General features: G+C 43.1%; 1 protein-coding gene across 1 annotated transcript; it reads left to right on the forward strand.

The window, feature by feature from the left end:
- The first annotated feature begins 380 nt into the window (after positions 1–380).
- Positions 381–15,755, forward strand: UPK1B (uroplakin 1B). Its single transcript, XM_065942874.1, has 7 exons — positions 381–464; positions 1,697–1,897; positions 4,132–4,206; positions 4,877–4,999; positions 7,784–7,963; positions 13,057–13,140; positions 14,606–15,755. The coding sequence occupies exons 1-7, from the start codon at positions 396–398 to the stop codon at positions 14,654–14,656; spliced, it is 783 nt and encodes a 260-aa protein (XP_065798946.1). The 5' UTR covers positions 381–395; the 3' UTR covers positions 14,657–15,755.
- Positions 15,756–22,646: the final 6,891 nt, after the last annotated feature.

The following is a 22,646-nucleotide window of genomic DNA, read 5'->3' on the forward strand; positions in this document are numbered from 1 at the left end:
CATGACCAAGGGCAGGAAGAACCATACCAAAGACCTCAGGGTGCTTCGTCACCTCCTCAGGTCTGTCCTGGGTGACTTTGGGCCTCAGTTCATCACTCAGAAGGATGCGGTCTGTATGTTGCACATCTTAAAGAACTCCTAAAAGTTGATAATCAGACTCAGACCGGCTTTACTTTTTTTTTCTGCTTTATGAAATTACAGTGATTACTGAACGTAGTAACGAAACATCCTCCATTGCTAAATGACCGCCTGGCTTAGTTTGGATGCTTCAGAACACAAGGAGGCACAATGGTGTGAGTGAGTTCTGCTGTGGAGTTTGCAGCAGTCTTTATTACCTGCTCCTATCCAGTTGTAATGTTCTCAACCGTGTCCACAGCTTGGAGGAAATCCTGAAGATGGCCAAAGACGACTCCACAGTACGTTGCTTCCAGGGCCTGCTGATTTTTGGAAATGTGATTATCGGTGTAAGTAATAAGTATTTTCCAGGAAATTCTGCTCTTCCTGTAATCATGATTTTAGATCCAACAAAAGTGAGACTTTAAAGGAAAATAATGAGACAGTGACTGATTCCCTTCATCTTTTCTCCCTTTTAAGAAATGCATCAGTAAAACATGCTAGCTAAAATTTAGCAATATGAATAATCCTGTGTAACTATGTCATAGGGCTTCCCTGCTGGCTCAGTGGTAAAGAATCTGCCTGCAGTGCAGGAGATGCAGGAGACTTGTGTTCGATCCCTGGGTTGGGAAGATCCCTTGGAGAAGGGCATGGCACCCCACTCCAGTATTTTTGCCTGGAGAATCCCATGGACAGAGGAGCCTGGTGGGCTATAGTCCACAGAGTCGCAATGAGTCGGACATGACTGAAGCGACTTAGCATGCACGCAACTATGTAATATATCAAAACACTATGTGGAAAAAGAGAGATATTTTCCTCCAAGCTTTAAACACCAGAATCGAAAAGGAGCTATGCCTACCATGGTTAGCATTCAAGTATCCTCAACACACACGCGGTGGCGTCTTTCCTTTCCCACCTTAGTTTGATTTCCGTGGACTCTGCTATTGGGGACAGGTGTCTGCATCTTCCTGTTCTGGTCACACTGGAGGCCAGGACTGGGATATGAGAGTAGCTCAGAGGCCAGGCTGCATGGGCACAGTGAGGTGAGAGCTCTTAGGAGTCAAGATCACTGGCTCTGGGCCCAGCCCTGCCTGACTCTGGACAAGTCATTGTCTTTCTGGGCCAAGACCCTTCATCTATAAAATCAAGGGAGCAGGAAAGATAACCACCAAGGTTCCTTCCTCCTCCAACATTGCCTGGTTCTCTGGCACTGATAAATACGACCAGGACCAGTTTAAGTATTTATTACAGTCCAGGAATTAGGGTGGTGGGCAGCGGGAATGGAAGTGAGAGACGATCTTCCTACAAGAAGTCATTGTTTGAGTGGTGCATGCCCCCAAGAGTTTTATGGATGGTCTGAAATTGTCTGGGTCTCCTCCCAAAGCCTAAGGTAGAGAGAAATGTGGAAGGAGGCATGAAACCAATTCACAGGATGGAAGGGGCTGTTTGGTTGCCTGCAGTGAGGAGTTTAAGTCAGCTGCTTATAGCCTATGCAGACTATGCAGGGGCTGCCCCTCCTCACATCCCTTTCCCATCGCTGCTCTCCTGGCCCCCAGCCTGACAGAACCCCCTCTGCCCACAGATGTGCGGCATCGCCCTGATGGCAGAGTGCATCTTCTTTGTATCAGACCAAAACAGACTCTACCCGCTGCTTGAAGCCACCAACAATGACGACATCTATGCGGCAGCCTGGATTGGCATGTTTGTTGGCATCTGCCTCTTCTGCCTCTCTGTCCTGGGCATTGTGGGCATCATGAAGTCCAACAGGAAAATTCTTCTGGTGGTAAGAACTGAAAACTCTGTACACTTCTTTCCTGGACCAATTTTGATGGACTGCTTCTTCTCCCCTGAGCACAATGCTTTGGTTTTCAGTGGGTTAGGTAGAAGCAGGTGCCAGGTGAGGGGTGACTAGAGAGGAAGACCCTCCCTGCATGTGGGGGCAAGGATGCTCTCCTCTATCGCAAGTCCAGGAAAGTCCAGTACAGGGAGGCTGAAGGGGAGACACCGGGGGGTTACCGACTAAGTACATTTTAGATCTTGGCTTCTCTGACTGCATGTGTCCAGCAGATACAGCCAGGAGCTACACAGGCCAGAGAGACAAAGTGAGAACTCAATGATCAGATTTTTTTTCTTCCGAGAACAAGTAGTTTAAAATCTTATTATAGTAGTAATCAAGTGTTAATATATCAGTATATAAATAACAAAATATGCATAAAGTTTTAAGAGAAAGCGTGAGCCTCCTTAGACATTTTTTAGCTCAAGGCTGATGATTTTGTGGAATGGCCTACACCTCCCATCTCGTGCATTCACTCTGCTTTTTAGGGACCCTGGAAACACTTGCTGGGCTCCAGGTAGAGATGAGTTTCAGCTCCCACCTGCCTCTGAAGGCTCTAATTCTGGGCACCCATAGGGAGGTTTCTGCCCCAAACTGCAGACAGCAGGTTGTGCCCTGACTTTGCAGGTGGAAGCAGATTTTCAGCCAGCCAGGCTAAGAACCCTCGGTACTAGGTCTAAACTTCCACTCCCTCTACCCATGTTCAGGACAGCAGTTTCTCACCCCAAGATGGGGCCCCACTTCATACCCAGAACTATCTCTCCTAACCAAAGGCTGCAGGACCTGAGTTCCATCTTCATGGAACGAGTCCAGCAAGGTAAGGTGCCTCTTGGTTTGCTTTTCCTGTGGACTAACATCACGCTGGTACCCAAGGAATGTAGAATATTTACATTCTCTGGGTCCTTAGTGTGAGTTAGTCCCAGGGCAAAAGCACCCACCTTTTCAGGGTGGGGAAAGGAATGCAGGGAAAGGTGTCCTTAGAGGTGAGCTTCAGCCGCAGCCTGGTCTCACTCTGAGCCAGTCGTGTGTGCACGGCACAGCTGTGAACACCCTTGGCCATGCCTGGCAAGGAGACCGAGCCATGCACCCTCCATGCGACTGGAGGAGAAACACCCGCACCCTGTGTCTCCTTTCTGGAGCATCTCTAAGGGGGTTCTGAGCCTTTTTAAGGGGAGCAAGCAAAGCTCTCGACAAATAGCAAGGCAACAGCTATTACAGTGAGGGACACTGTCATGACGCCTCTGAAGGGCTCCTGATGTTAACTGGGAGTGAACAGTAGCCAAAACCTTTTCCTGGGTGGAGTGGTTATGGCGGCAGAGGTCCAGCTCTGAGAGCCCATCGCCCCTGCCCAGGTAGGAAGAACGGTTTTCTCTGTGCCCCTCCCAGAAGAACCTGAGGACAGTACGACTGTGCAAGGCTAAGGATGGCAAAGTAGTCCCTGGCCCATATTCAGAAGTCATTTGTCCTTCAGTTATTCTCCAGCCACAAACAGGGGCAGTGCACTGTGGAGGTATCAGGAGCATACACACACCCCACCACACATACACACACACACACACAACAAAACACACAATACACTGTTTTACTCAACTGACTTGATGCAACTAGGGTGGGAGTAGGTGAGAGAAGGTGCTGTCAGAGAAGATACATCAGTGGGTGTATCAGACACTAGGGAGAGCCTGTTCCTTTCTGATAAGACTGGACATTGTCAGGAGGCAGGATGGATATTAAACATGGCCCTATTCAGCTTTTTGTGACCCCGTAATCCTAAATCTTCAGTAAACCATAACGATGTTCCCCAAAGAGAGGGAAGTTAGGAGGCTCTACCTAGTGTCTGATACACTAAGACTGTCTTGTCAGCCATTGAATGAACACACAGAAACACCAGTTCATTATCTTGTATGTTTTTCCCCAGTTTAAATGGAAATACAAGGTGCTGAATTGAGAAAGCTCTGTGTTCAACAGTCTTATATTCTCTGGGGAAAGAAGGGACTTGAGTTGATTAGAACCTAGCACCAAATCTGGCTCCAATCACTGATCAGTGAGGGTTTGCTGAATAATTGTGTAAATGATTACATAATTATATTTAGGCAAATGTGCTACAGAAAACATAATAATTATTTGTTTTTAAAAACTCTTTGGAGGTAGACATAATTTCTTAATTCCATTTGTTTCCTTTCCAGTATTTCATCCTGATGTTTATTGTATATGCTTTTGAAGTGGCATCTTGTATCACAGCGGCAACACAACGAGACTTTGTGAGTACAGCCTCCAAAAGAGGAGCAGAAACAACTGTATGAATCATCATTACCATGATAACAATACAATAATTGACATGCATTAAGCCCTTACCCTGCACCAGGCATTGTAATATGCACATTAATAACAAATATATAATTTTTCTCCTCACGATAACCGTCTGAAATAGGTATTAACACTACTGTCATTTTACAGATAAAAATAAAATGAGACTTAAAAAGTAATTTGTCCAAGGTTACACAGCTGGTAAATGAAAGAGAGGAATCCTGAGTCCAGGCCATGTCCAGGGCCCAAGCTTGCCCTTCACCACTCTGCCACAGCCAGGGCCTTCCACCAGGATGATCAGTAATCCGCTGGATCTAAGACATCTTCCCAATTCAGCATCCTGCTTTCTTTCTTTTCTCAGTTCCCTGACTTAGGTCACCCTCCAATGCCTGTCCACCCGGGTTTCACAGGGATGTGTTTGGAGATGGGAGTCTTCTCCCCACACAGGCACTTCCGCCACCCAGAACAACCTCACGCCCAATCCCGACCCCCACCCCAGCCTCTGAGCTCAGTTTTATTTAGGAGATAATGTTCAGCGCCCCCAGTCACAGGCTAAGCATCACTTTGCCTCCTTGAGGATTAATATGCTAACTCTTCCTCTTGTGTTGCCTCCTCGCACCATAGTTCACACCCAACCTCTTCCTGAAGCAGATGCTGGAGAGATACCAAAACAACAGTCCTCCAAACAATGATGACCAATGGAAAAACAATGGAGTCACCAAGACCTGGGACAGACTCATGCTCCAGGTAATGCCTGCTGGGGAGATTCCATTTTGTACCTAAACCAGTATCCAAGGGTGTATGGGTGGTTAGGAGTGAAGTCAAAGTATGGGGACCACAACCTCCAAAGGGGCTTCCTTCAAAAAAGACTTGAGAGACTTCCCTGGCATTCCAAGGGTTAAGACTCCGCCTTGCAAAGTGTGGGCTTCCCTGGTGGCTCAGACGGTAAAGAATCTGCCTGCAGTGCAGGAGACCTGGCTTTGATCCCTGGGTTGAGAAGATCCCCTGGAGGAGGGCATGGCAACCCACTCAAGTATTCTGGTCTGGAGAATTCCATGGAGTCACAAAGAGTCGGACACAACTGAGCAACTTTCACTTTGCATTGTGGAGGACGCAGGTCCAATCCCTGGTCGGGCAGCTGAGATTCCACATGCCACAGAAGAATTGAGCCTGCATGCAGCGACTACTGAGACCGCGTGCCACAACTAGAGAGTCCATGCCCTGCAACCAAAGATCCCACACGACACAACAAAGACTCCATGTGCCGCAACCAAGCTCTGATGCCCCCGAGTAAAGGAAAATTAAAAACAAGGAGAACCTTGACATAGCAAGGTCATCTGTTTCCTCTCGTTTACTGGCAGGGACATATGACTCAGTGGACCCCTAGATCTATATTTTATTTTTAACCATGACGTTGATTCGCTTCCATTTATAGGAGTAAAAGAAATGTAGATTACTCATATGTTCCGCTTCTTAGAACTCAGGTATCACTTATAAAGAAAGTGCTGCCTCCGCCCCACAGTGAACTCAAGTGGAAATTATCTATGTTGTTTACCGAGTGCCTTTTCACACCTGTGGGCTAGTCCTATTCTAGACTTGATCACCCAGTTTTTTCTAACTGGCAATCATAATCTTATATCCAAAGTTACCTCAAATACCATCAAAAGTACAAGTCTTGCAGAATACCTATTATCATACCCACATGGCTGTAAGAATGTACATATTTACCTCCTACATACGCCCTTATCTGACCCAACTCTGTACAGCCCTCTCCCCCTTCCCAACCAACTACCAGTGTTTCCCAGTCCATCATCAGCAAACTCCTTATATATAGCCTTCACCCCTTCTTTGAACTCTCTTCACACTCTTATCTTCTAAAATTTCCTTCATTTAGTCTAATATTCCTGTTTTGTAGATTTTTAGCCCATTATGACCTTCAGTGTCTTGGTCACTTTCTCATTTCCTATCACTATTCTGACTAGAGGTCAAGTATTTTTTCCCCCCACTCAATTAGCAAAGAACTAAGCTTTTTAAATGAAAATGTGAATGGTCACACATTTGAAAGAACCACTTACCAACTTTTTAAAGTCTAGTCTGAAACAAGTCTGGTTCAAATTTAACCATTTCTCCTCAAAATTCTCACGTCAAATTACAGAATATCTTTGGTGAGATATTTTCCATAATCCAGTGCCAAAACAGGATATACTTTTTTTTTCTGTTGAGAAGTCTTTTAATTTTAAGATTTCTTTAACAAATAGAAACATCATTGATAATTTTCAGACTTATTGATTTACCTAAGTAGTTAACCAGACTTTGCATTTTATACCCCTAATGGATTCCACTGTGAATCCCTCTGAATTTTAGGTTGTCAAACATCTCTCCTATGTGAAATCATAAACTGCTCATCCTATAAGCCTATATTTGCCTCTACTAAGATAAAAAATACAATATATTAAGATTGAAATTATACCTATAATATACCCAAAACAACTATTGCTATTAAAGTTTCATCAATAATTTAAACATTTCAAATAACTGATAATTAGCCTTAATATTAATAGTGTGATTTGGAGATAGTTCTTTTTTTTTTTTTTCAAATCCAAATTTATTTTTTTTCATTTATTTATATTAGTTGGAGGCTAATTACTTTACAATATTGTAGTGGTTTTTGCCATACATTGATATGAATCAGCCATGGATTTACATGTGTATGCTTTTAAGGTAGTTGCTTTCTCACCAAGTTTGCTGAATATATTTGTCCTAAAAGTTGAGAGATGGCATAGTTTTAATTCCTTCCCTTGAAACATTTTTGCAGATTTTATAAAAAGGAAGGAAGGTGATATGAAATGTGTTTTATCCTCTATCCTCAATTCTATCCAGAGTGACATGAGCTATGTATTAAGTGATCTTTCTTTCCTATGTAGAGGCATAACCATGTGCCACTAGGTTTGGTTGTTTTTTTCTAGTTTATTTTCACCCATTGTAAAAATAATACATAATTGCTCCAGAAAAAGTTTTTAAAAAATAGAAAAGTAAAACAAGAAGAATTTCTCATAATTTCTTCACCACAAAAATTTTAATTTTCTGATTCTCAGTTTGCTCATATGTAACATGAGAATAATTATAACTCTCACCTTATTGTAGCAAGATATTAAAAATGATTAACATTTATTAAAGGTTTACTAGGGGCCAGGGACTGTGTAAACACATTAAAGGTAATAGCTGATTTAATCTTCACAAGGTGCTCCATCTGTCCCAGTTTTGCAGTTAAGAAAAATGAGGCTTGGAAAGTTTAACTTGTCAAAGGCTACAGAGCTCATTAATGGCTAGTAAAGTAGTAAATATAAACGTATTTTGCAAACTCTAAAATGTAATACCTTAAAAATACCATCAGCTTTCATTTGCAGATTTTTAGTAAACAGTAAATAGGGTACACTTTACATCTCTTCTTTCTCCATGAAATCTCAGTTGCTACATTGGTGATTTTGTCAAGGATCATGGAAGAGAATTTTGTATCTCGTGTGCCGACAGGACAATTGCTGTGGTGTAAATGGCCCATCAGACTGGCAGAAATACACCTCCGCCTTCCGGACTGAGAACTGCGATGCCGACTACCCCTGGCCTCGTCAGTGCTGTGTTATGAACAACCTTAAGGAACCTCTCAACCTGGACGCCTGCAAACTAGGAGTACCTGGATACTACCACAATCAGGTAAGTCCTTGTTCCACTCAAGACCTGCCAGAAGGTTTATCTGTTCTTCATGAAGAAAATACTAGTTAACTGTAGGTAATAGTCTCTCATTAAGGAATTCTACATCCTTTTTCCTAAACCTCATGTTAACTATTTCCTTCTCTGTTAATAAAATGTAAATGCTAATCCAGGGCTGATCTAGGAAAATTTACATTTTAATGAAATGAACAGAACATGAGAACTGCAATAGCAAAATCCAATTTATTTAAATGAAAACTATTTGTACAATGTATAGAATTAGTATTTTGAAAAAATATTTACATCAAACAAAGATTTGCTCTATTTTTGCAAAATGTAAATTGAAAGAGATGACATACAAAAGGAACATTTTGCCAGTTCCAAAGCAATGGCGATTGCTGAGGGTAGATGCAGTAATGATGCATCCCCTTCCTTATTCAGTGGTAAGCTAGGATAGTCTTCCTGAAACATTTGATTGGTGATTTGGGTAAAAGGTGGTTTACATACAATTGGTTTTTGAAAAAGCGCTTCCAGCCTGATGAGAATGATATGATAATCATGAAAACTAACATTTACTGAGTACTTATCAAATGCCAGACACTGTTCCAAGTGCCATACAGATATTAATTCATTTAAGGCTCAGTAGGTAGTGCCACTTTGATCCCTATTTTACAGAAGAGGAAGTAAGATATAGAGATACTAATAAGTGCCTTGCCCAAGTCATGCGACTGGTAGGTAGAAGAGTCAGGGCTCAAATGCTAGCAGGCTGGCTGCAGAGCCCAGACTCTAAGCCAAGAAGGAACTTGGTGATCATCCCAAAAAGCCCTGAAGAGAATCCTCATACACTTGAAGTCAGCCTCTAAAATGCTTACACTGCTGTGCCAGTTACCACTTCGAGCAAAGCTACTTGTGTGCCAGTACTTTAAGTAATTGAGAAATGCCAGACTCTTCAGTCTCAGAAGAAATAATACAATATGTACTTTCAGAATGAAGGACAAAGCACCGCTGGTCATCATGCCTCCCGCCCCCGCCTCTGGAAGGGCACCTGGACTAGGATTGGTTGCATTATCCCAGCAAAGAACATGGGAATGATACAGATTATGTTGTAGAGTTGTTCAAAGAAACTCTCACTTAGCCTTTCAGCAACATTGTTTTGGTATCATTTTAATTATATTCAGACTGCTGAAAAAAATTAATGTATTGCCTATAATCACAATATGCAATATAATGATCACTTTGAAGAATGATAAAATGCTTTTAACATTTCAACCTTGGAACTAGCCCATGCAGATGTATCTTGATTGGACTGTAATTCCATACACATTGATCATGTCTTTGAAAGAGACCAAAAAGGATGTTTGCCATCAAAAAATTGATTTATTTCATATCCACACCATTTTCCCTTACACATAGAATATTCTAGTAATGAGGGAACTCTGCACTCCTTTTGACACTTTTGTCTCGCCCTCCCTAACAGTCCTTGGCCTTACTACCTCCTCCACCGACTAGCTACACCACAACTATAAATTCACGTCACTCAATCATGCTCTCGCACCCTGCATTCTGAAATTCCTCTCTGTCTGACTCCCTGTGCTCCTACTTTCTGAATCCCCCTCACTCACCCCTGCGTAACTCTCTTATCTACATTTTCCTCCTGATTCTCCCTACTCTGATCGCCCAGATTCCCACACACCACCACTCTCTCCAAGTGACAGGTCCTGCTAATTCTCCTATAGCACTCTCTTTCCACAAAGCAAAGTATGTCACCCCAGTACCTCATATCAGTTCAGTTCAGTTTAGTCGCTCATTCATGTCTGACTCTTTGCGACCCCATGAACCGCAGCACGCCAGGCCTCCCTGTCCATCACCAACTCCCAGAGTCAACCCAAACCCATGTCCATTGAGTCGGTGATGCCATCCAACCATCTTATCCTCTATCATCCCCCTCTTCTCCCGCCTTCAATCTTTCCCAGCATCAGGGTCTTTTCAAATGAGTCAGCTGTTCGCATCAGGTGGCCAAAGTATTGGAGTTTCAACTTCAACATCAGTCCTTCCAATGAACATTCAGGACTGATCTCCTTTAGGATGGACTGGTTGGATCTCCTTGCAGTCCAAGGGACTCTCAAGAGTCTTCTCCAACACCACAGTTCAAAAGCATCAATTCTTCAGTGCTCAGCTTTCTTTATAATCCAACTCTCACATCCATACATGACCACTGGAAAAACCATAGCCTTGACTAGATGGACCTTTGTTGACAAAGTAATGTCTCTGGTTTTAAATGTGCTGTCTAGGTTGGTCATAACTACTTTACTTCTATTATTGCAGCTGATATCTTGAAAAATAAGTATTTGCTTGCAAGCCTGTTTTGTCCATTAGTCTTCTTGAGGGCCATGCATCATTCAATTCTGTATCTCAGTACTTAGCATAATGCCTGGCACAAAACAGGTATCAGTAAATGTTTTCTAGATGGTCAAATGAAGAGGTGAATGACTTTTTCTCATCCACGTTGTATTGGCCTGGCCAGAAAGTTCATTCACTTAATAAATACATTGTTCAATGAAATTCTTGATGAAGATGAAAAATGTATCTTTTATTTTCACTTAAAACTGAACAACCCAGTTTTGAGGCTATCCAACAGCTTTGTGAGATCTGCAATTCATGAAGAAAGGTTAACAAAATAAGGGGCATTATCAAAAGGGTAGTAATAATAGAAACCCACCAAAATGTCACACAGCATATCAGATGCAAATATATACATTCTTACATCATGGTTCATCTGCCCCCAAAATGCTATGTGCAAATTCTGATTCACTACGCCTCAAGAACATTATGATGGAACTAAGGAAGATGAAGGTAAGCACTGCTACAATGAGAAAAAGGCATCATGAAAGGTACTAAATGAGAAAGGGGGAAAACCTGGGACTTTTGTCTGTAAGCTTCATGAGGGCAAGACTCATTTCTATCTTGTCACAGTTGAATGCCCAGCCTGGAGCCTGGCACTTGGCATAAGTGGGCTTTTAAACATATTACTGGACAAATGACCACCTCCCAGGATTGGCAGGGGGACCAAGTGATAGATGGATAGAAGAGTGTTTGTGAACCATCAAGTGGGTCACAAATAACATCACTGTAATTATTATTTTCTATCATGCTCCATTCATCCTAACCAGGTGCCCACTTTGCGCCAGGCACTTGTTCTGGGTTCTAGAGATTCAATAAGGAGCAAGGTAAAGTCCATGCCCTCATTGAGCTTGCACTGTAGTATAGGAGACAGACCTCAAACAAGCTACCAAACCAATACACAATCAATTCCAGGTAGTGGTAAGTGCTATGAGCAGAAATAAAGCAGGATAAAGATATAGAAGATGATGGGGAGATAGTTATTTTTCTCTGGTTGTCAGGAAAGGCTTTATTAAGATACTTGCACAGAGTTCTGAATTAAGTGAGGAAAGGAGACCCTCAATTAAAGAAAATTGAAGAGAGTTCTGAACAAAGGAAGTAGCAAGTGAAAAGGCCCTAAGGTGGGGGCTCTCAAGGCAATCCATTTGGCAAGGCCAGAACAAGTAAAGAACAGTAGGAGTGAAGAAGGTAGATTTCTTAGGGCCTAAAGCTTTTCAGATTTGTGGAGAGGTATTCTCCTTTGGAAAAACAATTTAAATGTTTTTGCATACTACAAATACAAAATTAGGTACAGGGCTTTGAAACGGTCTTGCAACTAAGGAGCCCTGAGCCCAAGCTTTGCAGTAAGACAGCCTCTGCTAGCAGTAGCTGGGGCCACAGACAGAGGCAGGGCCGTTTCCTACAGCACCTCATTGGCCATCGTGAAGACTTAGAATTTCATCTTAAGGTAGTGGGAAACCTTCAGAGGGTTCTGAGCAGGAAGGCGAAGTGATCTGACATGTTTTACTAGGACCCCTCTGGCACTGTATGAAAACTAGTAGGGTACCAAGGGTGGACTTGGGCCTCAGGGAAACCAGCGAGGAGGAGACTGTGGGAACCCTGGAGTGAGGCCATGGTGGACCAAGGTGGTAGTAGGAAGTAATACATGCTTGGATTTGAAGTGTATTTTAAATCCAAATAGATGTGCTTAAGAGAAAAACAATTAAGGATAATTCCAAGACTCATCTGAGCATCAGGGTGAATGGAGGGGTCAGGTAGATGGAGTAGGGTAAATGAAGAGAAATCAAGGCATATATAGCAAAGCCAGGGCATGGGAGCGGATGAACAAGAGACTGGGGTGGGGTCAGAAAGGACAGAACTTCAAGTGACCAACAGTAGACACTGGGCAGGGCATAAACTTCAAGGTTGGCCTTTCAGAGACATTTCTCTCTGGATCTCAGTGGTTCATAAAACCAATCTGGTCACTGCATTTCTTAGGCATTGCTGTGATTTCAAGGGCTTTAGCAGAGGCCACTCAGATGGCAGGTCTAGTCCTATGCGTGTGTATTGCTCCAGCACTTTGCATAGAGACTAGGACAGAATGCGCTATGTATAAAACCAACCAGATTATGGCATACATGAATGAATGAATGACTCAATGAGTAAAAAATGAATCACTCTTTCGCACACACACAGCGGCTCTTCTAGAATCCTGTAAAGATATGTTAAGTACAATGTCAAATGAGAATTCACAAAGTACTGTATAGGAGTTCCTCTAATGATTAAAAAATAAAACCTAATTCTTATTAACTATAAGCACTTTTATTGAAAAACAAATCAAAAAGTGACTCTGCCTCCAAAAAATCACCAATAAAATCTTTGGGGAGAGGAAAAAAACCTCAAATTTTATTAAGAATACTTTACATTGCCACATATTCAATATGAAAATGTTTTGCTAAAATAGCAGCACCTTTGTTAGTTAGATCAAATGAAAAGAAACAGAAATAAATATGATATAGAATAGTTGTTCATCAGGATTATTCCTATTTCTTCAGTACAGCATAGTTAATACCTGGCTGTCCACGGGGATATAGAAATAGCCTGGTCATGTTAAACTGGACTTTGAGCTGGCGTTGATTCAAATCACCTTCCCACCATCTTTTACCTCTTTTTCTGGTCCCTTTCATGCGGATGTGGAATCGCCCACTTCTCTCCAGGGCTGCTATGAGCTGATCTCTGGACCAATGAACCGACATGCCTGGGGAGTTGCGTGGTTTGGATTTGCCATTCTCTGTTGGACTGTGAGTATTTCCCATTGCATGTTTTATTTCTGAGAGGATAGTGATGAGGAGAGACCTTGAGACAGTCCCTGGTTAACTCAACCACACCAGACTGTCTAGAAACAAAAGCTCAGACCTGGGAGCTTCTCAGCAGGATGCTGGCACCAGGGGAAGGACAGTGGATTTCCGGGGGGAGTTAGGCTTGAACCTCCGCTACCAACCAGGTTCTTCTCCGGCTGACGGGTGCACTTGCGTCTTCTCCATCTCTCTAGATCTTATAAATTCATTACAAGTAGATATCAAAGACTGTCATTTCTCTAGATGCCTCCTGCCCAACTCTCACCCGCCTCCCTCCTTATTCCTTCTGCCCACTTTATTTGATCCACATGCAGCTAGGAGGGTATAACAGTGGGTCTCAGTCCTAACTGCACATTAAAACCTCACGGAGGAGCCGGAGGGGAACATACCTGAGCCCCAACCTCTGAGATTCAGATTTCAGTTGATTTAGGGGCAAGACCCAGGTCTTTCGGGGTTTTTTTGTTTTGTTTTGTTTTAATTTTCCAGATGATTCTAATTTGTTGTCAGGATTAAGACCCATTGCATTCAGAAAGCAGTCTCAAACTTTTGGTTTCAGAATGCATTTTCACTTTCTCAAAAACTACTGAGGACTCCAAAAAGATTTTTATCTATGGGGGAAATTAACCAACTAACCCTGTTACAAATTAACACAGAATTTTTAAAAATATGTGTTAATTCATTTAAAATAACAATAACAAACTATTACATGTTACTATAAACAATATATTTCTGTGGGGAAAAAAGACTATTTTCCCAAACAAAAAGAAAGCGAGAAAAGTAGCATTCATTTTTTTTTACATTTTTGGAAGTCTCTTCAATGTCTGGATTTTACTGATGACAGTTGGCTTCCCATATTTGATCTTCATTTAATCTGTTATAATATGTTGCTTACATTGAAAGATTTGAAGGAGATCCATCCTACACACTGATATGTAATTGAAAAAAAAAGAGGAATATTTTGGTAACCTTATCTGGAAATAACTGAATATTCTTCTTTGGCACTACATAAAACTGGTCAAGTAGTAGTAGTTTCTTAAAGGTTAGTTGCAATATAGAATCTGAAACTTCATCAAAGAACTTTTAGGGCTCTGTTACATTAAAGTACATTACATTGATGTGTCTTGCAATTTGCACAAATCTTTTACCCATTCATGACTGGTCATTTGGGAAAATACTGGTTCACTGTGTGACAGGATAAGCTTCCATGGTGGCTCAGAGGGTAAAGAATCCACCTGCAATGCATGTAACAGGATGGACTCAGTCACCTCTGCCCTTGTGATGCTTAAGGCAAGATTATTCTTAAAAATCCAGTGTCACCTAAGCTTGAATGAACCGAACATAATTTTCCCCCCAACTACAATGTTTCTAGAACAATTCCTTATTTATTTTTATTTTCCTTGTATTCTAGTTCTGGGTTCTCCTGGGTACCATGTTCTACTGGAGCAGAATTGATTATTAAGAATGAAGTGTACCCACCATACCACTCCCCACAGTGACTTTGGATTTGGTGCTGGAAATGCTCTCTCCTAATGTTCTCCCTTTGTGCTGCCCGGGAACTTAGGCATTCTTCCTCAAATTGGCAAGTCAGTTAGTAGGGAGTTCTTTTAGGCTCTCAGACTCCTGAAATTTTCAGCACATGTGTTTTCACCCTGATCTAGGAGTCTGCAACATTGTTATAGACTGTAGCAAAGGGAGGATTTAGGATGGTAGATAATAACTGTTCCCATTTTTGTTTATTTTTAATGTGGGGGCATAAAGACATTTCTAGGAACCTGTGTTATACTGCAAGCCAAGTCTGTTTTGGGACAGGAAATCTGCCTGTATTTCTCACTGCTTTCTAAAAGTACCCTTCAAAGACTTTCATTGTGTCAGTATTGTCCCAGTGAGAGAACTAAGGAGAAGATTGCTGAAACATATCTTTTGCCTTTGTTCTATGGTGGCTCCCACCTACTGACTCAAGTGATTCTCTTAAAGATAGCTTGGGAACCCTTTATTATCCAAGACAAGGCCTGATCTTGAGCAAACAGTGGTTGAAATTTCCTCTTAGACACTGCAGGGTGATTCATGCTGGTAACCTCAATTCTCCCACTAATTAAAAGTATGTGAACTTTTGGGACAAAGGAGAGACCTGTTACATATTTACCACCTTCAACCTAAAACTGCTTTCCAACAGAGAAGAAGCAAGCCAGCTGTTATTTAGTTGGTTTAGGGTGATTTGTGCACTGTAAAATATCTTTCTTCTGATGGGTTTCCTTTTGTGATCCTGAAGGAATTTCTTGTAACAACATTTGTCTTTATATAAATAAAGAGGGTTTTAAATATATTCACTTCCTTTTCTTTTTAGCACTGTCATAATCGGTCATGTATGAGTCTAGCAAAATGGGTTTTCCAACAGAAGAGCTTAGGAGGCTCACGGGAATTAAAGTTTAGGAGATGGAAAGTGCAGTAAGGTGTGGCTTCCGGTGGATACTGGGTAATCTGACTGTACATTTAAATGGTTGGAACTTCCAAGTTCCTGTTAATGTTTTGCTTCCGCTACACTTCACCCAGAAGTAGGAATGGGGCTGCTGCTCCTCAAATCCTTTCCCCCTGCATCTCTGACTCCAACTGCTCAGCCGCACCCTCCATGAAGAACATGTACCTGGCATTTCAGGTACTCCCATGCAATAGCTGGGTCCCAGGCCTTGATCTTTCTTGTGCATCAGACTGAGCCCCAGGGCAGGGAGGGACAGAGCAGGAGGGGGTGGCACCTTGGCCTGCACCTGGGTGGTAAAGTTGGAGGAGGACCCTATTCCCCGGACAGGGGTCAAAGGTTCCTGTTATGACACACCACCAGCTTGCCCCTCCCTGGCCTCACCTGCCTCTCCAGGATAGAGTTTGGTGTGTCAAGATAAATGACACCTGCACATGGCTGAGAAGTTTCTCTGTGGTCTTTTTGAAGAAAGGAAGAGAAAGAAGCTTTCTGGGCAAAGCTTTGTGAAACGCCTCTCCCACCTCCCTTTCCATCCTCTCTCATGTGTTCCGGTGTCTTTTTCTTTTGCCGCTAACTGGATTTCTCAGTGCTCTCAAGCCTAAGCAAATCCTTTCTCGGACCCACTCCTGCCTTCCGTCTCGAAGGCTTCAGAGCTCTTTCCCTACAAAATTCCATTCTCCCTGTGACTTGATCTCAGCTGGGTTAAGGGGAAGCATTTTTGTAAACTAATTCATACTAAAGTGTGAGTGAGAGCTAGTCTATACTCTCTTAATCTTCTCTGTAGATTTTTCCTGAATAACTGAAATGGACCTTCATTGGTAGAATCCAGTGCAGGAATGCGAGCTGGAAAGAGCTATTGTGGAGGAAGATGGCCCACTGACTGCTGGTTAAATTTTACCCCCTGCCTTCTCCATCAAGAAGTAACTAGAAAAAGAATGGGTTTCAGTTGGTCACTACCCACCAACCCCTCTCCAGATAGTCTCCTACCACGTAAGACCCTGACCCCAGGGAATCAATGTGTTCAGCCCCCGGCAGTTGGGGAGGACACATCTTTCAGCTGAGACAGACCCGGGCCTGAGGGCTTCCCTGCAGAGAGTCCAGCCATTCAGGACTCCGCACTTTCTGCTACGGGGTTCTGTAGTTTAACCTCAGAGCAGCTCCTCTACCCAGTTCCTGCGTCCACCCTCTCCACCTGCCCTGGAAGCCAAGCCCTACCCGTCTTCCTTCTGGGATGGAAGTGGGGCTCACAGCAAGACCCAAGTCACACTGTTCGGGGGGGACTTAGACCCAGCCTCATTAAGGCCCCCACCCACCCCACCAGTCCAGGGAGAGGGACGACAGCAGGAGAGCTGGGCTCTGGATTGCTGGCTGGAGACACACGCAGACAAAACCATCTCGAGAAACCTCCTGCTTCATTCAACAGGCCTGCTTATCGGGTGGGTGAAGAACAATTACCACCAGCCTAACTCTGAAAATGTGTCAGGCTGACCTTGGGGTAGGTCTTACCCAATTGCATACTGGACGGGTCATCACGCTCCTTGGTTGGCTGTCTCCTCCCCAGACTGTTACTCAGGCTTCTGGCAGGCTGTTCGCCCTGAACATTAGGAAGCTTATTTTTTTTTTTTTAGCACTGTAAGTTTTTCCCACATCAGCTGGAATAAACAGGGACTGCTCCTAATCTACGCAGCAGACCAGGTAGTTTCTGGCTACCCATAAAGGAAAAAAGAAATAGCAACAGTCATATGGGTTTGAAAGTTGAATCTCCTCTTAACCTCCTCTTAACCTCACTCCACTTCCTACCCCCACCAGACTGACCGACAAGCCAGGCTGTGGTTGAGGAATTGGAAGCTGAGCTGCTTTCTCATTTCTATAGAATGAACAGTCTCCTCTCTCCTGTGCCTAGTTTCTCTTCTCTGCTCCACCTCACTCAGATCCTTATCACCTCCTGTATGTGAGACTCAATCAAAGAAGAAACACAGAGGGAATTCCCTGGCAGCCTGGTGGTTAGGACTCACTCTTTCACTGCAGGGGGCCCAGGTTTGATCCCTGGCTGAGGGAACTAAGATCCTACATGCTACACAATGTGGCCAAAAAATTAAAAATTATAAAAATTTTAAAAGAAAGAAGAAACACAGAGGAGACTAGTTGTGAGCTACTGAGTTTGCTTTCACATGTGACATTTTTATCACAAAGCTCGAATGGCCACATCTACTGAGTAGAGCCAAAACATCTTGTAAAAAGGCACATTGCTGAGAAATGTATAACTACCAGACCCCTTCCCAAACCACCCTCCCCGGAGACCCCAAACAACTCCAAAAACAGATGCAAACACCTTCTTTAAATAAGATAAATTGGAAACTTCTGGGGTTAGACAGAAGGTTGCTGCCATGTCCTACTTTCTAGTGGTATCCACCCTGAGGCTCTCTCAAAAAAAGACAGTCCCTGACTTCCAGAAGCCAGCCTGGCACTCACTACCACACCTTGCTATTCTTCTGCTAGACCTAAACAATTCACAGAATGTCAGCTTCAGATAAGCTCTCATGAAATGAGACAAATCAAGGCCACTTCATAATTCTGTCCAAGCACAAAGATAAGGTCACTGTGCCACTCTCAAAATGCCAAACACACCCTTTTTTGGCTAAAGTAAGTGACTGCTACGTGTTTGTAATTACAGCTCTACTCTTCCACTAGTCCTTCCCGGTGGGTAAAATGTGTTGATACACAATCATAGAACTGCCCCTGCTTTCTGAGAGCGTCCACTACAGAGCACATCCGGCTGACTTAAACCCTCCCCAAATGACCCACCCCAAATCCAAATGCTCTGATAAGACTGGGTCTGACTCCCTTTTCCTAAGACACCTCAAGGTTCCCGATGGTGTGTTCTCGAGAGCTTTTGCAATGAGTCAGCATCCCACTTATCTGCAGATGTGTCCCTGGGCTTCTTAAGATAGACAGTCTCCAAATAACTCTGCCTATCCTTATTTCCTCTCTCTGTGTATTTGTTGTTTTATTACCATGAAGTGGTGAAGAACACGAGCCTTGGAGTCAAAAACCTGACACCCAACCCCAGCACTTCATGACTCTGGCAAGTCAGCCTCTTAAAACCTGCTTCAGAAAGACAGGTCTCACGGGGGACTGGGAGGATTCAGCGAGAAGTATGTGTTTGAACAGCTAACAGCCTGTAAGAAATACCAACAGGAAGTCATACCATAAATCTGGTCTGAAGATCTCTGTTTGGCCCATAATCCCACATGCCAACTAATATCATGTTACTTCAATTCACTGCGATAAGCTTAATGACCAAACATACTGGTGTAAATTCACTGGCCCTCAAACAATAGCTGTGAGTAAGAGTTTTTCAGCAAAACTCTGCTCAATAGTGAAAGAATGTACTAGGACATCAAGATAAGGCATTTTAGTGGGTTCATCTCCAGTTTTGTATATTATTTCCAGAGTCTTGTATTATTGTGTGTTATTATTCCAGAGTCTCATTAACACAAAGATCTCTGCCCTTTCTGCCTTCACAGAGAAATCTCATAATCTCCTGAGTGTTCTGGGGCGGGGGTGGGGGGGGACTAGACAGTGGAGTCAAGAAACCTGGGTTCAAATCTTATCTCTTCCTCTTGCCAACTTTGGGAAGTTACTTGAATCTGCATTTTCTTTATAGTACTACATATTTACCTATAAAATTATTGGAAAGTTAAAATTTAAAAACTGAGGAAAATTGAAACAAAGAGCCAGCATTCAATTATTGTGTCCCAACCTCCACCAACCTCTCGGCCCAAGGCCCCAAATCTCAAACACACACACACACACACATCACACTCCCCACATACGTACATAAGATTCAATCTTATTTGAGTTTTTTACTTCAGCAGCTGTCAGTGGAATAATGGAGGCTTACCTGTCAAGTGCACTCCCTGGGGGCCAATAGGCCCCCTCCTTTGTGAGAGACGTCTGGCTCTCTCAGCAGGTTTAAGATGGCCTTCGAACTGTATTTGAAGCTAATGAAGGTAGCAATAGCCTAAACAATTAAGACACTAAGGAATAGTATCTTGAAAAAAAATTTTTGGAATGTGATGAGTGAAGAACTTATCAAGTGTTCCTCCTGAATATGCTCCATTTTGTGAGACATCTTAATGGCTTTTGAGAGACACTATATACACATAGGACTTGAGGAAAGTGGACGTTGTTAGTCTAGCAGAAAATGTCTTTCCTCTCTCCCAAGAGTCCATTCACAGAGCAGTTGGGGCCCCAGGAAAAAGCAAGCCCCCTTGGGGCTTGAATGGAAGTGAGGGGGTAAAGGGCAGAAAAATCAGGGAGGGAATCAGGGGAAAAAGTTTAGAGACTAGATGAGAATGGAATATACTTTCGAGTCCAGAAGAAACCAAACTTCTCTAGGAGCTAGGCCAAGGATGTAGAGATAAGAAACCTTCCTTAAAGAATGAGAGAAGTCCAGAGAATTCCCTGGAGGTTCAGTGGTTAGGACCTAGTGCTTTCACTGCTGGGGCCTGGATTCAATCCCTGGTCAGAGAACAAAGATCTCACAAGCCATGTGGCATGGCCAGAGGAAAAAAAAAGAATAAGAGAGGCCCAGATGGAGACAATATTGTACCAAGGGACCGCCACATCCTCTTCTACCCTACTTCTCTTGACTCAAGAGCATCAATAAAGTTTGTGTAAAAATGTTATAAACCATAAAGCACTATAAAAAGGAGTGGTAGTATAAGTGAGAAAAAATCAGTAAAAACTTTTATAGCAGTACATTCTTCATGTTAAGTATTTATGGTGTCCAAACAGACTGCACTCATATAATCCCCAGCAAGTATAGTAGTTTTATCTACAAAACTCAAAAAGTTTGGCCTCTTTGTGACAAATGACAACCAAAGGCAGACAACTGGGAAAGCTGGGTTCCTCTGAGGCCAAACTTCCCAGCAGAGCAAGCGGGCAGCCGCATGCCTCCAGGGTCATGAGCTTCAGCCCTGGGTACAGGTACAGAGGCAGAGTGGGAAAAGAAAGGTCTTAAAAAACTATCTTCCACCTCAACACCTTTCATAGCCAGTCCTTCAAATGACTTGCATGTTATCTTAGTTGAAAGAACTACCTGAAGAACATCAATAGGCATGGGATGGTGGTTTCCAACCTTTAAAAAAATGCAGATGCCTTGTTAATAGCTGAAAATACATAGGGAGTTTCCTCGTAGTACCTATCGTATTTTGTTTCCATTGAATGAGAGATTGTTCTCAGTCGGGGTCCTCAAATTCCTTGCATACACCATTCTCTTCCTCTACCTTCCCCAACCATGACCAGGGACCCACAGCCTCCAAACTGGAGGGCCCTGACATAGGCTGCTGACAATTACAAAGGTTCAGCGTGCTCAAGATTATAATCGAGAAAATCAGGATCATTAACAAACTACTATAAATAAAACAGATAAGCAACAAAGATTTACTGTATCGCACAAGATTCCTGTATCTTGTAATAACCCATAATGAATATAATCTGCAAAAGAAAAGAACAACTGTGCACCTGAAACTAACACAATATTGTAAATCAACTATACTTCAGTTTTTCAAAATCAGGATGGAATGCTAGAGGAAGATTCTTCAGAAGAGACAAGAGAGTGTGGGGGGAATAAAACCATTATTACAATATTTCTTTTCTAAATAAAGAAAAAAACACAGCTTTTGCTTTCCCCTACTGGGTTAAAGCTAAGCCAGGCGAGCCGGGCTAAACTTGTCCTGTCCACAGAATGCACTTTCCTTTCAAATTCTCCTTCCCAACTTGGGTGGTGTTGTTTGTTGTTTAGTTGCTAAGTTGTATCCAACTTTTTGCAAACCCATGAACTGTAGCCTGCCAGGCTCCTCTGCTGATGGGATTTTCCCAGGCAAGAATACTGGAGTGGGTTGCCATTTCCTCTTCCAGGGTATCCTCCTAACCCAGGGATTGAATTTGCATCTCTCTCACTGGCAGGTGGATGCTTTACCACTGAGCTACCAGGGAAGCCCACTTGGGTGGTGACTGCTATCTTTATTGGAAGCCCTCAGTCTTCCTACTCCCTCCTTCTCCTTACTTGGGAAGGATATTATTTACACTAACTGGCTGGCACACATTCATGTAGAAGTTTAACAACTAAGTGTCACAATATGATGATGGATTGAGAAACCCTCAGGCACAGGTGAATAATACGGGCTCAAGAACACCAACATCTGCACTATTTCTGCCCATTGTCCTAGGAGAACAAAATATTCTTATTTGTGTTCTGAGCCAGCATCCATCTCCAATTACCTTCCTTAGATGTTCCTCCCACACCACGACCCCGCTCCCAGGAAGCTCACCAGTACCTAATCAGTGCCACGGCCCCAACTTCCTTCCAAAATCAAAGCCTCAGGAGCCGTGGGCTCTGGCTTTAGCCCTTCCCATCCTCTCACCAACCAGGTGTGCCCCTGAGGCAGCCCTTCCATGTACATCACTGATCACAAGCAAACCCAGGAGGATGAAGACAAAAACATGACACAGCCCAGGAACCGAGGCGCAGAGGCGCCTGCACAGGCCTGGAGCTGGCGCACAGGAACGTGCCCGTAACAGCTCAGAGTGACAGAAGGATGAAGACGGGAGGGAGGGAGAGGACTGAGCCTCACCTGTTTGCTTTTAAGCAGTAGGATTACCGACATGAACACATCTGAAGGCCTCAAACTGGAACCAAGGAGGGCCCTATGCAGCCTTTGGAGGAAACCCACCTCCATATCCTCCACCTGCCTCTTATGTGTACAGAAATTATAGCCTCCTAAGTCTCCCCTAAGTTCCAAAGAGAAAATTTAATTAGAGAAGTGAAGAACTACAGACAGAATGGGAGAAAAAAAAAAGGTAAAATTATAAGAGTTTAGCTATTAAAAGAAGTCAAGGAGTTTTAGTTCCTTCTCAAGCACTATATAGATAATATTCTGAGCCATGTCCTTTGAGCTGTTTTGCAGAT

Source organism: Muntiacus reevesi, chromosome 8 (genome assembly GCF_963930625.1).
Source record: "Muntiacus reevesi chromosome 8, mMunRee1.1, whole genome shotgun sequence".
In the NCBI taxonomy this organism is placed as follows: domain Eukaryota; kingdom Metazoa; phylum Chordata; class Mammalia; order Artiodactyla; family Cervidae; genus Muntiacus; species Muntiacus reevesi.

What these genes read in the sequence shown, in the direction of transcription:
- UPK1B (XM_065942874.1), top strand. Translation starts at nt 396, where the DNA reads ATGGCCAAAGACGACTCCACAGTACGTTGCTTCCAGGGCCTGCTGATT. An exon ending in TTGGAAATGTGATTATCGGT is followed by an intron (nt 465 to 1,696) that starts GTAAGTAATAAG and finishes CTCTGCCCACAG; the next exon opens with ATGTGCGGCATCGCCCTGAT. An exon ending in TTGCCATTCTCTGTTGGACT is followed by an intron (nt 13,141 to 14,605) that starts GTGAGTATTTCC and finishes CTTGTATTCTAG; the next exon opens with TTCTGGGTTCTCCTGGGTAC.